Source organism: Condylura cristata, unplaced genomic scaffold, assembly GCF_000260355.1.
Source record: "Condylura cristata isolate star-nosed mole 26May11 unplaced genomic scaffold, ConCri1.0 scaffold00018, whole genome shotgun sequence".
Classification (NCBI taxonomy): Eukaryota; Metazoa; Chordata; class Mammalia; order Eulipotyphla; family Talpidae; genus Condylura; species Condylura cristata.
The window spans coordinates 10,854,540-10,870,933 of record NW_004567119.1 but is presented as its reverse complement, the minus strand read 5'-3'; the positions used below and the strand labels follow the sequence as shown (position 1 = coordinate 10,870,933).

At 41.6% G+C, this 16,394-nt stretch overlaps 1 protein-coding gene across 1 annotated transcript; it reads right to left on the bottom strand.

The window, feature by feature from the left end:
- Positions 1 to 716: 716 nt before the first annotated feature.
- PRSS48 (protease, serine, 48) lies at positions 717 to 9,883 on the bottom strand. Its single transcript, XM_004685203.1, has 6 exons — positions 9,841 to 9,883; positions 8,779 to 8,820; positions 8,456 to 8,618; positions 5,876 to 6,138; positions 5,110 to 5,273; positions 717 to 959 (listed from the first exon to the last, which is right to left on the bottom strand). The coding sequence occupies exons 1-6, from the start codon at positions 9,881 to 9,883 to the stop codon at positions 717 to 719; spliced, it is 918 nt and encodes a 305-aa protein (XP_004685260.1).
- Positions 9,884 to 16,394: the final 6,511 nt, after the last annotated feature.

The window sequence follows — 16,394 nt, the reverse complement described above, 5'->3', positions numbered from 1 at the left end:
CCAGCCTGTCATACTCCTCTGGTATAGAGAAACCCTGTTGTTATTGTTTCACACCATGAGCCCCATGCTTTGGGCCTTGTCCTGCAGTTGTAAGCAACTGGGCAGCCCAGTGCCCTCAGGTTTATTATCTTTTCTCATTTCTAGGACCCATTTAATTTGTGTGAATAAATACGTACCATCCTTCCTGCCTTCCTTGATGGAAGCAGAGTCATGGAAAAGAATGCCATATACAGAAACAGCAGCCTTATAATTCAGCTATTCATTTACCAACCATTAAAACATACATCTAGGCCCTCCCTGGTGGCGCAGCGGGTTAAAGCACAGCATTGAGAATCTGAAGCCACTTCCGCATGAGTTCGATTCCCGCCTGCCCCGGAGGTGACCACATGGCGTGGCAGACCTCTCCTGACCCGCCCGCTGCTCCCCTCAGCAGTGTACTTCGTTGATCTGTCTGTTCTGTTCCCCTCTCCGTCTCTGGTGAAGCCTCTCACCGCCCATGAGCCTCTGGCCTGTACCCCATTTCTGTATGCACAAATAAATAAATCTTTAAAAAAAAAAATACATCTAGACTCAAGAACCTCAAAAACAGTTATTTCTAATTATTTTAATCAAGCCATCCAGAGTTCTTAATGATCTTCTTATAGCCATATGCGCTGCCCCTGGGACTTAGTTTGGCTATCAGCAGTAGGTATTCTTCCTATTATCCTGGTAGGATGTTAGAAGGTTCCCAGGAGAGCCAGGCATAGCAGTACAACAGGGAACAGGAAGTCAGTTAAGTCCAGGTGATCGACACCCAGGGCCTCTGCTCTTGAGACAGTGGTGTTAATCCATTTTTGGTAGTAGGTCACATTGGTGTACACTCCAGGAGTAGACACACCACAACCCATCCCCCAGCTTACCACTCCTATTTGCATCCATACACCATTAATATGACATGACAGAGGTCCTCCAGAGTCACCCTAAGGAAGAGAGAACAGTTAGGAGTATGATGAAATAGGAACATGAAAAAGAGAGTGGTCACAAGTTCCTGAGAATGGAGCAGTTGAGTCTATGGAGTTAAAGAATTCTGGAAGGCCTGAGCTTCCTACCCCATTAGAGGGAGCACATGGGAATTCCAGAATCATAGAATTTGAAACTGGCAGAAACTGTCGCTAAATATATCAGTAGTTTCAAAATAATTTATGTGATAAAAAAGAATGTGGTGGTATTTTTACTACCATTAAATTTATTCAGTTCAGTAAACTATATATCTATTTTTTTTAATTTATTTATTTGTGCATACAGAACTGGGGTACAGGCCAGAGGCTCAGGGGCGGCGAGAGGCTTCACCAGAGACAGAGTGGGGAGCAGAACAGGCAGATCGACGAAGTACACTGCCGAGGGGAGCAGCGGCCGGGTCAGGAGAGGTCTGCCAGCCATGTGGTCACTTCTGGGGCAGGTGGGGATCGAACTCATGCGGAAGTGGCTTTAGCTTCTCAGTGCTGTGCTTTAACCCGCTGCACCACCAGGGAGGGCCCTATATATCTATTCTTAATACTTCCTCCCTTCTTAATGTTAAATAAGCCTTTTATAAATAATAATGACAGTAACATTTCATCACCCATGAAAAAAATACTATACCCATTAGTTACTCTTATTCCCTCCCAAATCTCCCAACCTAAGTCAGCCAGTAATCTACTTTCTCCTTCAATGGATCTGTATGTGTTGAACATTTTGTGTAAATGGCATCTGTTACCTTTTATGTCTGGCTTATTTCACTTAGCATATCCTTTTCAAGATTCACCCATGTATCAATAGTCCATCACTTTTTGTGCTAAATCATCTATTATATATGACAATATCACAAATCTGTTGATGTGTAAAAGAATTAAAAATCACAGTAAGTTAATATCAACAATTACTGTAAATGTAAATATACCAGAATCCCCAGCCAAAAGACATGGATTGGCTGAATGGATTTAAAAACAAAGACCCGTCTATTTGCTGCCTACAGAGTGTTCAGATGCAAGGAAATATTTAAATTGAAAGTGAAGGAGTGGATAAAGACATTCCATGCAAATGGAAGCCCAAACAAAGTTGGGATGGATTTATTTCTATCAGGCAAAATTGACTATAAATAAAGGTTCTTGGCCCTCCCTGGTGGCGCAGCAGGTTAAAGCGCAGCACTGCAAGCAAACCGCAGCTGCTTCAGTGGTTTGATTCCAAGCCCCGGAGGTGATCCACATGGGAGGCGAACCCACCCACTGCTCCCCTCAGCAGTGTACTTCCTTGATCTGCCTGTTATGTTCCCCACTCTGTCTTTGGTAAATCTTCTCACCGCCTCCTGCATCTCTGGCTTGTACCCCAGTTCTGTATGAATAAATAAATCTTCAAAAAAAAAATAAAGATTCTAATCTAGGACAGAGGACTTTCTATAATGATAAAGCAGTCATTCCAACAATAGGATATACCATTTATAAATATGTGCCCAACATAGGAGCACTGAAATATATAAATGTTAACAGATGTGAAGGGAGAAATAGACAGCAATACACTAATAGTGGGAATTTTAATACTCGACTTGCATCAATGGATAGATCATCCAGACAGAAAATCAATAAGAAGATGTCAGTCTTAACATGTTAAACCAGAATGACCTAGCAGATATATACAGAACGTTCCATTTCAAAGCACCAGAGTACACATTCTTCTTAAATCCATGAAATATTCTCCAGGATTAATAAATTGGGAACAATGACATAATTTCCAACTCTAATGACAAAACTAGAAATAAATTATAAAAAGTGGAAATTCATAAATATATGAAGATTAAACAACAATCAGCTGAACAGCTGATAGGCCAAAGAAGAAATCAAGAGGGGGGGGAAATACCTTGAGACAAAGATATAACCTACTAAAACTTAGGCTATGCAGCAAAAGAAGTCTTAAGAGGGAAGTTCATAGCAGTAAATGTCATCTTGAGGAACAAGAAGTAGCTCCAGTAACAATCCAACTTTATACCTCAAGGAACTAAAATAAGAAGAAACAGCCCAAAGATAGTAGAAGGAAGGAAATAACAAAGATAAGAATGGAAAAAGTTAAATAGAGACAAAAATGATAGAAGGTATAAATGAAATTCAATTAGTTCTTGAGAAGATAAATAGAATTGACAAACCTTTAGTTATATTCACCAAGGAATAAAAAAAACCCAATAAATAAAAACAGATAAAGAGACTTGTACCTCATTGCACAAAACTGCAAAGGATCGTAATAGAATACTAAAAAATTATAGGCAAATAAATGGAACAACTTAGAAATGGATAAATTCCTAGAAACATACAGCTTATCAAGACTGAATCATAAAGAAATAGGGAAATCTGATCAGATTCACTACTAGTGAGACTGAATTAATAATCTAAAATTTTCCAACAAACAAAAAGTTCAAAACCAGACAGCTTTACTGGTTCTACCAAATACTCAAAGAAGAATTAATATCAGCCCTTAGACTTCTCCCAAATAAATGGTATTGAGAAAATTGGAGAGCGACATTAAAAAAAAAAAAAATGAAACTGGACTACTAGCTCAACAAAAACTAGCTCAAAATGGATGAAAGGCATGAATGCAAAGCCTCAGAAAAACTGGAAAAAAACATAGGTTGTAAGCTCCTTGACATCTATCTTGGTTATGAGATTTTAGATTTGACACCAAAATCAAAGACAACAAAAGTAAAAATTAAGCAAGTAAGATTACATCAAATTAAGATGCTACACAGCAGTGAAAACCATTAGCAGAATAAAAAGGCATTCTATTAAAAGGAAGAATATTTGCAAATCCTGTCACACAAGGATTATTATGTCTGATAAAATATGCAATTAACTTACAACTGAATAAGCAAAATAAGTCCTTTTAAAGGTGGGCAGAAGGTCTGAAGATATTTTCCCAAAGAAGACATAAGGAAGAGTACAAGAAGAGTTTCTGAACATCAGTAAAATGCAGATCAAAGTACAGTGAGATAATCATAACTGTTAGAATGAGTATTATTAAAGACAAGTAATAACAGATGTCTGTGAGGATGTGGAGAAAAGGGAATCCTTGTGTCCTATTGTGGGAATATAAATCGGTATAACCAATATGGAAAACAGGAGCTTTCTCAAAAACTTAAAAATAGAACTGTCATCGCACATCAGGGTGTTTATTGAAGTAACCAAAAATACTAAATCAAAGATAGCAATACCCCCTTCCTAGTAGCATTTTGTTTATGTAGCTGAGATAGCCAACTTAAGTGTGATTGATGGAATGGATAAAGAAAGTTATACACAGAATATTATTCATCCATTAAAAAAAGTATAAAATCTTGACATTTCCAATAACTTCGGTAGACCTTGAGGGAATTATGCTAAGTGAAATCTGTGGGACAGAAAGATACTATATATGATCTCTCTCATAGGTGGAATCTGAAAACAAAAACAAAAAAACCAACCAAGGGCCCTCCCAGGTGGCACAGTGGGTGGGTACTCAGCACTGTGGGGCTCTCGAAAGCCACTACAGCATGAGTTCAACACCCAGCCAGGGAGTGATCCACATGGCGCAGCAGATCTTTCTCCTCTCGCCCACTGCTCCCCCAGCAGTGTGTGTCTGTACATCTGCCTGTTCTGCTTCGTACTTTGTCTCTGAAGGGTCCTCTCGCCCCCTGCACCTCGGGCCTGTACCCTAGTTCTTATATGCATAAATAAATAAATCTTTTAAAAAAGAAAGTCCAGTCAAATAAGTAGAATATATGGTACTTCCCAGAGGTAAGGGTTGAAAGGTGAAGTGGATGAAGTGAAATGGGTGAAGGGCATTTCAAAGGGTATATACACTTAAAGTTATAAAAATAATGTGTTGGGGATATAATATACTGCATGGTAACTATTCAGTAGTGCATTATTTGGAAGTTACTAAGAGAGTAGACCTTCAAAGTTCTCATCATGGGAAAATAATTGTATCTGTGTAATGATGGAGGTTAACTAGACTTACTTCATGACCACTTCCCACTAAAATGCATGTATTGAATATAATAGTTATATGTCAATTACACCTCAGTAAAAACCTAAGGTTACATGAAAATTTTTGTAAAGAATAAAGCCTTACCTTGCAACTATCCTTCATGTTTTTACCAGCACAAATCATGTCATCATGGATAATGGCTTCCAACTGTGGCAGCATAGAAGCTAATGGATTATAGAGGTCTTCACAAGCCTTTTGGTTAATGATAGGTACTTCTGCTTCCTGGAGGATGGTCGCGTAATCATTATCTGTGGAGAGAGACAGGGATGAAAGGTTAAAGCAACCTGGAATGGTGCAGGGATAACATTCGGTCATAATGTTCCGAAATCTCTGAAGGGGAATCCAAAACCAGAGCACAACTGCTTTCCAATCATATTAACAAGAGGATCATTTTGTGAATCTAAAACAGTGGATAATCATAATTTCCCTTTATTTGAGGTCTTTATACTGTGCCATGTAGGGACGTGAGCATTCTAAAATATTCCAAAACTTTCTTCTTTCCCACTTTTCTGCCCAGATAAATTCCTTTCTTAAGTCCATCCTGGGAAAAAGTTGACACAACATCTTAACAAATTAAAAAACAAGATTTCCCCCAAACTTTAAGTCATAATTATTAACTTGTAAACTCGGTCATTTTGTTTTTAAATTCTAATATTTACTCTTCTAGCTATAGCTCGATTCTAGACAGGATGAAAAGCATTTTATTTGCAGACTTAAAGATACTGTCAATAGTCTGATCTGAATGTGTGGACAAATATTTGCCTTTATAGTGATACACCTACAATGTGAATATTGTAGAGTGATGCAAGAGGGCAATATTTAAGTCAACTCCTTTCTCCATTATATTTACCTGCTTGATTCATTTTTCCCCATCCAGTCACCCAGCAAGAGCTTGGAATCACCAGCTGCTCTGTGTTATTGGGCAAACAAATAGGCAAGATGAGAGACGTGAAAGTGACTCTAGAGGACAGTTTCAACAAGGCGATGTCTGCAGTTGTTTCATTAAACTTGGGGTGTGTGATGATTTTGGACACTTTGTACACCTTGCCTTCTTTTAAACTATTTACTTCAAGCTGTCCTAGCTTCACAGAGTAGAAGAAAGTAAAGAAGTTCCTATGAGAAAGAAAGCGAAGAATAAAAATGTAGCTTGTGTGTTACTGCTGGGTCACATAAGCTACCTACAAGTAGCATCAAATGTCTAGGCAAGAAAGGAGGGCACAAGACTCAATTAACCAGGCTGCTGCCAGCTTGCACTATGGTTGAATTATCTCCTTTTCTATTCCCTTTCCTCCCTGACCATTTTAATTTTGTTGCTGTTTCTAAGCTCTCTTCATATATGCTTAATAGCTAGTTTTATCCTATATTTTCTCCCTGGTTTTTCATTCACCTCTCCCATTTTCTCTGATTTTATACACCATATGCTTGATAGTTATGTCCTATTTTTTCCTTGCCAATTTTGATTTCTGAGCACTAGATTTATTCATAAACAAACTTTTAATGAATCAGTTTTGAAGCACCAGAGTCCACGGATGTATTTTATTGGAAATATGTGTTACATACCTAGAAAAAGAATCCCAGGATTTTCCCCCTATGTGTTTTCATCAGCATGATGCCCCCTGATGTTGGCAGTAAATGAAACCAAACTAATGGGACTGGAGCAGATCGTTCTCCCATTTTTCTGAATCTTTTACCCATCAATTCGGGCCTGATCACATTACCTGTGAGGTTCGTCATTATTTTTCCCACCTCTCTGATCATTAGTGATTTGAAATCAGCCAGTCATTTGCTTCATCATCACAGATCAAAAACGGACAATTACGTTAGAGCATAGTCCAGTAATACCTGCATCTGCCTCTCTTTTCAGTATTTGTGGATGCTCTTGAGAGCATGAGCCATGATTTTTACCACACCATTATAGAGGCACAGAGAGATGGCAGAAAGAGTAAATAAAAATGTAAAGTCTATAATCAGTTTTATGCATTTATATACGCTATTTAATATGTTTAATAAGATACGCAGAATAAGCAAATAACAAGTTCTCTAACCTGCCCTCGGTTTACACTATCCAAAAACAAATCACTTCAACTCTTAGCTCTTTCCTTTAGTATTCCCTAGTATTTTCAATAAATCATACATATTGCTATTGAGTTTTTTCTCCCACTTTTAGAATATTGTATTTCTACTGTAGGAGCTAAGGATTAGCCATGAGCCAATACCAATCCCTTAGTTTTCACCCATCTGCCTAGCCTCGTATTATAACTTTTTCAAGATCAGTATATATTATGTCTTTCTGCTCTGTGACTACATAAATATTCACTACTCGACCTTACTGGGTACTGTAATTACATTTCTTATAAAACTTTTGCTTCTCCTGGAGTTATAGTCTCACTTTTTGTTTTCTGTATATTTATCACTAATTCATCATTCAGTCCCCAAACTGCTGCAGAACTATAAATCTCTCAGTATGTTGAAAGCTGCCAGACATTCTATACAATTTTCTTTTTTCAGAGTCCTCTGCTATACTCTTGGCAGTCACAAATCTTTATGGTTTTCTTGGGGATTCTCTTCTAAGATATATTCCCTTTTTTCCTGGGTTCCATTTTCTTCCTCCCTTTATTTTGGGGAAGCACATTCTTCTGGGACTTCCTGAGAAAATGTGCATCAGAGGTAATATTTTTGCTGCTTTGTATATTTGGAACATATTTCTGTGCCACGTTTGAATGACAGTTTTTATATGGGTAGAACTCTAGTTTAAAAATAACTTCCCTCAGCATTTTGTAGTTATTGTCTATTTCTGTTGCTCTCTTAGAGTTGGTATTGAGAAGTCTTGTTCATTTTGATTTCTGTTATCTACTGGTTTCTATTGTTTCTTAATCAAGTTATTACAAAGCTGAGAGGCTTAAAATAAACATCTGTCTCGCGTTCTGTGGGTCATGAATCTGGTGTGACTTAGCCAGTACCTTCAACTCAAGTTTTCTCACCAGGCTGCATCAGTCTCAAGATTCCACTCAGGGAAAATGTGCTTCTAAAGGTCACGTGTTAGGGCACTTCAAATCTTCACCAGCTTTTGGCTGGAGACATCATCATATTTACATGGGCCTCTCTCCTGGGCTACTTACCACAAGGCTCCATGTTTCTCTCACAGCAGTAGCTCTCAAGAGATCCCAGGTTGTGTTTGTGACCCAAAAGAGCCACAGATCACTTCCCCTGACTGACATGATTAGGAAGTGATCCGCAAACATGAAAAGGCGCTGATAGAGTGCCTGTCTCGGTCACTTCTTTTCCACCTCTGTGCTGTGTCCCTAGACAAGGGAACTTAGCTTTCCTGCCTCCTACACCCGCCTTCCCACCTTTACTGACTGTTGGCTTGTTACAGAAATTATTCAGATATTTACGAGAACCAGCTAGAGGGTGGCCAGCCAGCACACACCCTTGTATGCAGTGTGCTGCGGTCAGCACCCACTGCTCACTGATGAGGGAGCCCCCGCAGACGTGGGTCCCACTGTAGCACAGGCTGACCTGCCACGGCCAGCGCCCCTCAGCGCTGTTCTGGCCCCCCACGACGCGGCTGGGGTACACAGGTCGTCCACACACTAGAGGAGAGAAATGCGAAAATCTGGGTACAGTGTTTGTTTGGTACCTATTTTATCCCCAAACTCTCATCCATCCCTGGGACCTGAGTCCGCCCTCCGCCCCCCTACACTGTTCTAGTCCTGCTCCAGACTCTAGTCGGCCCCATGGGAGTGAACTCACCTGTTTGCAGGTCTTTCTTTTGGGGAGAACATGAGCAGGATCCTAGGAAGACACCCTGAATCACTGACATAATCACACACCTGCTGAACCAAGAGACTTGTGGCTTATTTAAACTTCTCAGATTGGTGTTACAGGCCAAGTGTTTATATATGTCATGATCCTTAACATTTATAACTGCCTTTTTAGCAGCACCGGTGGAACATAACTCAACTTTTACTGATGATTCAAGGTTATCATTAGGAATATAAATAAATATAAATCTTTGGAGATTTATCAGTGATTTTATTTTTCCTATTTAACGGAAGTGGTTTGGGTGGGGGGTTTTGTTTTTGGTGTTTGCGGCTCTCACTCTACCTTACTTTTAAGTTACCTTGCTTTTAAGATTTATTTATTTATTCATACAGAACTGGGGTACAGGCCAGAAATGCAGAGGGTGAGAGGATTCACCAGAGACAGAGTGGGGAGCAGAACAGGAAGATCGACGAAGTACACTGCTGAGGGGAGCAGCGGGCGGGTCAGGAGAGGTCTGCCGCGCCATGTGGTCACCTCCGGGGCAGGCGGGGATCGAACTCATGCGGAAGTGGCTTAAGCTTCTTAGTGCTGTGCTTTAATCTGCTGTGCCACCAGGGACGGCCCAAGTTACCTTACTTTTAAGCCAGAAAAATAAATGAACAAATTTATGCCCCAAATCATTGATCAGCATTTGCACTGCCGGTTCCTTTCTGTATTCTCTTAGCTACGTCACTTACCGCATTTAAGCCTTCGCTCAAATGCCTCCTGAGTGAAACCTTCCCTGACTGCCCTATTTGAAATTAGCAACACACCTCCTACCCCTGTCCTCTAGGGTCAGAGGTCCTGAAGGAACTGTAGTTTTGTTTACTGCTTTACCCTAGAGCCTTGGAAGGGTGTCTGATTTTATAGCCAGGACATTCTTGGGACACTCTCGGGGCACACTGTTCTTAAGTAGCACCCCATGGGAGATGTGTCAGGTAACTCTGTATGCCTTCTCAGGTTAAAAACCTTCACCTCTCCCCGCCCCCTGCTCTCTGCCCAGGGCCTCACCCAGCAGTAGGAACAGTAGGAAGGCAAAACCAGCAGGGCCCATGTCTTCTGTCCTTAGAATCAGCACTTCCTGTTTCCCGGACTCAGGCTCCCAGGGAGAAGACGCTGGGGAGCAGTCAGAGAGGTAAGGTCAGGACTAGCTTCTCCTCCTAACCCGAGTCCTTTGCTTCACTGGCTCTCTCCTTTGTTACCTCAGACTGGCTAAGTGAGGGGACAAGAGTTAAGTGTAGCTGCTGGGGTCTTAGGTGCCCCCTGCTGTCCGGGGGAGGCAGGCTGTCTGAGGTATCTGGAGAAAAGTGAGGAGGTGGGTTAGTGACTGACTGCCTGACTAGGCGGGTTGGAGGACACTAGAAAGAACAGGACCTTACCTATAGTAAGGAAATGGAAGGTGGGCATCCTTCTTCAGAAAGTGGAAAAGAGGAAATTAATCTAGTTCCTTGCTGACTTTTTATTTTCAATTTGGTTACCGTGCTGACCTGTACTTGATTATACTCAAATTCTGTTGATATTCTCTGGGAAATAGGCTCTAAGATAGATTTGTGTGCAAGAAGTCTATTATGGACTAGAGTCCTGATTGATACGTGGGGTGGGGCCTGGAGTGGAGAGGGTGGACGCAGGAGTGGGTAGGAGGAGAGTTGAATTGCAGTGCAACACATGCTCCAGCCAACCCTGCAAGTCACGCCGCAGCTGGGTAGCCCTTAGGGAGGCCTGCACAGAGGCCAGCTGGGCCCCTGGACGCCTGTGGGATTGGATGTCTGCCACCCCAGGGTGGAGTTTTGCCTTGGGTGAGGTGGCTCTTTGGCAGTTCTTGGGATAGGATTTGGCTGTGAAGTCTCCGCAGCCAATACTCCTATTTGCTGAGAGAATGAGTGTTTCAGTTCTTGCTGGTGTACTGGGAAGCGCAGCACAGCATCGGCCCCAGGTTCTCTGCGCCTTCCAGGTTCTCTGTGGCCATTGACTGATATTTTAGTAAAAGCAAGGAGTTAGGTGTTAGATGCTATGAAGGACTAAGTGTTCATCTTGCTAAATATGATAATGGTATTGGGCTGTGTAAGAAAATGTTCATTTTTAAAGAGGGGGTTGGAAATTAAAAATTAAATTAATTTAAACAGCTAAGCTTTTTTATCATATAGGAGAAGCCTGATCCTCAGGCGCAGGGCTTTTCAGTCATTGTCATGGAGATGGCTGAATGACCTGAAGAAAGCCACCTTTATGCTAAGGACAGTTTCCTGTTGTACTACAAAGCTTTGGGATCAATTGATGATTGCAAAGATTCTGTTCAGATGTAACAGTGAATTGTGGATTGCTTGCTTATCATTGTCTGTAAACCTCTATTATCTGTCTACAAATATTTTCTTATTTTGGGTTTAGCAATCAAGAAACATGTTGGTTCTGCCATTTTGCTACTCCCTGCTTCTTAGATAAAAAGTGCCAAGGAGGGCCCTCCCTGGTAGCACAGGGGGTTAAGTCTCAGCACTATGAAGCTGTCTGCAACCACTGCAACACCAGTTCAATTCCCAGCCCGGGAGCTGACCCACACGATGCAACAGACCTCTCCACTCACCGGCTGTTCCCCCCATCAGTGTATTTCAGTAGATGTACCTGTTCTGCACCACCACCCCCTCACCTCCCCACCCGGGCACCTCTGGCCTACCTTCCAGCTCTTGTATGCACGAATAAACGATCTTTAAAAAAAAAAAAAAGAAGTGCCAAGGAGCTGGATATAAGAGAGTAGGTGGTTAATGGAAATTCCAGGGACAGGATTTCCTAAAAACAATTCCTATAACCTTCTGCCTCTCTTCTGTCTCCTGTTCTTACATTTTCTTTACCAGTTCATATTACCCTGTTGTCATCAAGGCTATCTTTAGATACCTTTCAGGAGGAAGTGGTTATAGCCTGTTCAAAAGCTGTGCCTTCTTAAGGGATTGATCCCCACTCAGCTGGGAGTGCAGGGTAGTTGGACCCCCGAGGGGGAGGGGCAGGCCTGCTATCAGGACAAGTTCTCCATGCAAGGGCAGATGAGAGGTTCCATGGAGAAGGGTTTTAGGAAGGTTATGGAGAAGGCACCGTTTGGGTAACTTCAGGGAAGACCACATGGCATGGAGCTAAGATGCCTCTAGCAAGGCTGCGCCCTCGAGACGCCAGCAGAGATGAAGGTCTTAGAGTCATTGATTGGAATGATCAGAAATCCCCGTATGTTGACCCACTTGACGAAAGACTTAGACCAAACTAGAAGGAAATTTGAACAGTTTCTTCATTACTAAATGTTCAGCCAGACTTTAAAATTACTCTGGAAGCTTTCAGACTTTCATTTTGAGAGTGACAGATAAAGAAAGAACATCAAGGGCCAGATGTCCCAGTGTTAAATGTTTAAAACTGTGTTAAAGACAAAACAAGGAGGGGTCATTCCCTGTTCCTAGGAGGTTTCCAGCTGGCCAGTGAGAGGCCTGCCACCCCTCTCCCCAGCCCCCACAGTCTGTCCTTTGCCTGTGACTGCAGCCCCCAGGCCCCTGTGGAGCCCTCTCAAGGCTGCACGTGGTAGTGCAGCACGGGTGCTCTGTGGGAGGAGAGAAGCAGCTGGTGGCGGTGTGGCATATGTGGTGTGACTCCCATCTTAGGCTTTCACTTTATCTCTAATTACTCATGCTGGGGGAAGCCAGCTACCCTGAGGCTAACCTCAGAGAGGCCTAGGTAAGTGATCTTAGAAATGGATCGGCGGAGGTCTGTCAGAGAATATGACGTAGCTAGAAACTAGACCCTTGACTGCAGCTTTGGCAGATAAAGCATCAGCCTTTTGAACAATAACCAGAACTATACAGCTCAGCCCTCCCTGATTACTGACCCACAAAAATTGTGAGAAAATAAATGCTGTGTTTAGCTGTTGCATTTTGGGGTGATTTGTTACACAGCAGTAGATATCTAATACACTGCCCTAGGCTTCCCCTGCCTGGCATGTTTCATTTGGAAACTTCTAATCTCCTGAATCCCTGTGTTTTGTTGTTGTTGTTCAGAACTCAGTATAGTCCTAGATTAGATAGTTTTCATCTTGAATTCAGTGAAGGGCAAAGTAATTTAAGTTGTCTGGCCCCCAGCTTCTTAGTGTATAGAATGCAGGTATTGTTGAGCCAGGTGATTTCCAGTTGCCTAAATTCTGTGCTTCTCTCTTTCCCCAGACCCTGTCTCCAGATTGATGAAAAGAATGACTATCAGAAGTAATAGTTAAAGTCAATCCAATTTTATTTGTGCTGGGGATCTTGTTTTCCAAGGTAATGAAAGGTTTACCAAATAGAGTAGGCTTAATGAGAACTGTGCCTAGAGGGTACAGAATTGCATCTATCTTGCTGAATCTGCAAAATTGTAACCTTCTAGAATTTCTCCTTTCTCATTTTAATTGCCACTTTGCCTGGCCATACTGACTTCAGCCAGTTAGGGTAGCACCAGGGAAGTGAGTAGCATAAGCAGAACAGGCAAGTGCCTAGAGATGTCCAAACTGGGAGTACCAAAAAAGCCACTAAATGAGGTGGCTGTCTTCTCAATCCAAGCTTTGTAGAAACTGATGTTTGTATACACTCCTGGCTCACTGTTTCGGATGCAGTTTGACTCCTGGCTCATCACTCCTGCCAGGACCCAGAAATCCTCCACTTGACACACCAGAGGGTCTCCTCTGCTGCCCTGAGGGAGAGAGGATAGATGGCTAGATGGTGTACAGGCAAAGGGGGAGACTCTCTGGTAGTTTATTCACAAAGAGCTGTAGAGTTAGTACAGGTTACTCCTGGGTTCACTCAGGGACTCTGAAGATAAGAGGCATGAAGGAAGCACACCAGGGAAGGGAGGGACTCTGAAGGGTGTCTGTAGGGTTCTTACTATACACTGATCCATATGCTCCACTGGGAACTTGGAGCAGATCGTGGCTTCACTGATGTTGGGCTTGACTCCATGGAGCAAACTTTTCTTTTGGTAGAAGTTATTGCATGCCTGGAGATCAATGAGGGGCACTTTCAGCTCCTTCAGTTTATAAGGTGGCTTGATATCTGTAAGATCAAAAAGAGTCAAAGCTGAAAAATTATGAAGCACTTTGTACCTAGGGTGACAGATTTTACACCTCTGATTTAGGGATAGCTCCGATTTCAAATATCCTGTCTCCATATCTGACAACATTCTAACTTACAGTGTTGAAATAACCTGAAAGCTGAACTTCCTGATTCAGAACAAGGTTGAAGGCAGTTAGCAGTCACATTGTACAAATTACAGAAAAATCCTGTGCTTAAAAAAACCCTAAACCGTAAATAAAGCAGAATTAAATTGTTAGGCTTGGCTATCTTTTTAATTCTTATATAGAAATAAGAGTAGATCTGATGTGTTGAGAAAAATCAAGGCTGTTGATACATAAATGAATCTGAGCTCTCCCAGTCTGGCCCAGGTTTTGCTGTGGTTTTACTTTTCTGAATACATTGTCATCTCCACTTGCCCTATCCATTTCCCCTACACACTCTATGTGCAGAGGTAGAATTATATTTACTTTTCATATTGAACAGAAGTATCATCTGACTTGAAGATTTTAGTACACCAAAGCTCAGAAAATGTACTTATCCTTACAGTGGTATATCCGGGAATAGCCCCATCCAGTGACCCAGCAAGAGGTTGACTTCTTCAGCTGGAGGGCAGATGTGGGGAGGCAGATGGGCAGGACCACAGGACTGAAAGAAACTGGGTGGACCAGTTCTACCATAGCAATGGTGCTGGATGTGCCTTCCTGAAAGTCAGGGTAGAAAATAATCCTGGACACTGGTATTGTTGTTGATCTGGATTCTGGATGATCAGAGGCCCAAAGTGACCCAACCAATACATTGTATTTTCTGGTGTCCTTAGACCTGAGAAGAGAAGCAGAACAGGTACCAGGGATTTCTTGGGACTGTCATGGAGTCACATGAACCCCTCCAGTTCTAGGGGTTGCATTTTTCCTCTAGCTTTTTCTATTTGTTCCTTCAATAAGTTCCACCACATGAGAATAATCAAATGACGCTAAGACTTGATCTGTCTCTTGTAGGGCAGAGTGTGTTGAGAGTGAGAGAGAGAGAGAGAGAAACAAATCTAAAATTGTGCTAAATGTTAAGAAAAAGGGATTTTAAAATCATAAAGGACAGGGGATGAATCTTTGCAATAAGTGACTAGGGATAGTCTCATTCAAGAAAAGTAACTTTTCAGCTGAATCCCTAAAGGTAATAACCTTGGGAAGAGCTACAAAAAAAAAAAAAATTCAAGAGAGGGAACCGTTGGAAGTTCCTCAAACTGCTTAACATGGACCTTCCCTACGACCCAGCAATCCCACTCCTAGGTATCTACCCAAAAGACATAAAAACACTGATTGAAAAAGATACCTGCACCCCCATGTTTATTGCTGCTTTATTTACAATTGGAAAAACATGAAAGCAGCCCAAATGCCCAAAAGTAGATGACTGGATTAGAAAGATGTGGTCCATATACACAATGGAATATTACTCAGCAACCAAAAAAAACCCCACATGTCTTTTGCAGCAACTTGGATGGAGCTGGAAAAGATCATGCTTAGTGAGATAAGCCAGAAAGAAAAAGAAAAATACCGGATGGTTTCACTCATAGCAGGAGTATAATGGACCAGGCGAGAAAATAATAAGAATAATGAGCAGTCATATACCAGAGACATTTTTGTGGGGGTGGAGTGGGGAATGGGATCAAATGGTGGGGAGGGGGGAGTACACAGGACTATGGTGATGGCACACGGGTGACTCGGTGGTGGGAAACCCACAGGGATGACAATTGAGATGAAAAAAAAATGTATACAATGACAAAATGATGTAAAAACAAACTATTATATTTATTAAAGAAAAAGAGAGAGGGAATCAATTATGTGAATGTTCTGAGAGTGAGAAATAGTATGGCAACTTCTAGGAATTGAAGTAAACTGGTAGCTGATTGGGATGAAATTGGAAAAATGAGCAGATACTTGGGGTTTATGACTTGTAGGCACAGTGAGACACAGCACGTATTATAATGCATGTTTTTACTGTATTTGTTTCTTTTATTTTTACCTATTTGTGTAATAATAATTATAGTACTTATTAATAATAATATATAATAATAATTAATGCTCCATTATTATTCTAGGTGCCTGGGCAGCCCCTATGAGATTTGAAAGGGGGTGTGTCATGATCTCATCTCTGCTTTTTAAAAATTACTGTGTGTATGAAAGTAGCAAAATCTCTTAGACTAGCAGTAGTTCAAGGGCAGCTATGCTAGAGTCAAAAAGTGTATTTTGGAAGTAAAACTGACAGCTGGTATAGAGGCTATGGAGGGTGTGGGAAAGTGAAGCATTGCGTTTGCGTTTTGAGCAGTTGGTTCTGTTGTTGAGTGAACTGTGGGGGAGACAAAGAGGTAGGTTTGGGAATAGTAATGGTGGCGAGACTCGTTCCGTTTTGATCATGCTGCCTTTGAAATACCAGTGAGACATCCAAATGGCCGTGCATCAGAAGTAGACAAGTATATGACGTTTTGAAGCATGGAAATGGATGTGACCA

What these genes read in the sequence shown, in the direction of transcription:
- PRSS48 (XM_004685203.1), bottom strand. Translation starts at nt 9,883, where the DNA reads ATGGGCCCTGCTGGTTTTGCCTTCCTACTGTTCCTACTGCTGG. An exon ending in CCTACTGTTCCTACTGCTGG is followed by an intron (nt 8,821 to 9,840) that starts GTGAGGCCCTGG and finishes GTGTCTTCCTAG; the next exon opens with GATCCTGCTCATGTTCTCCC. An exon ending in GCAGCACACTGCATACAAGG is followed by an intron (nt 6,139 to 8,455) that starts GTGTGTGCTGGC and finishes TCTTTCTCATAG; the next exon opens with GAACTTCTTTACTTTCTTCT.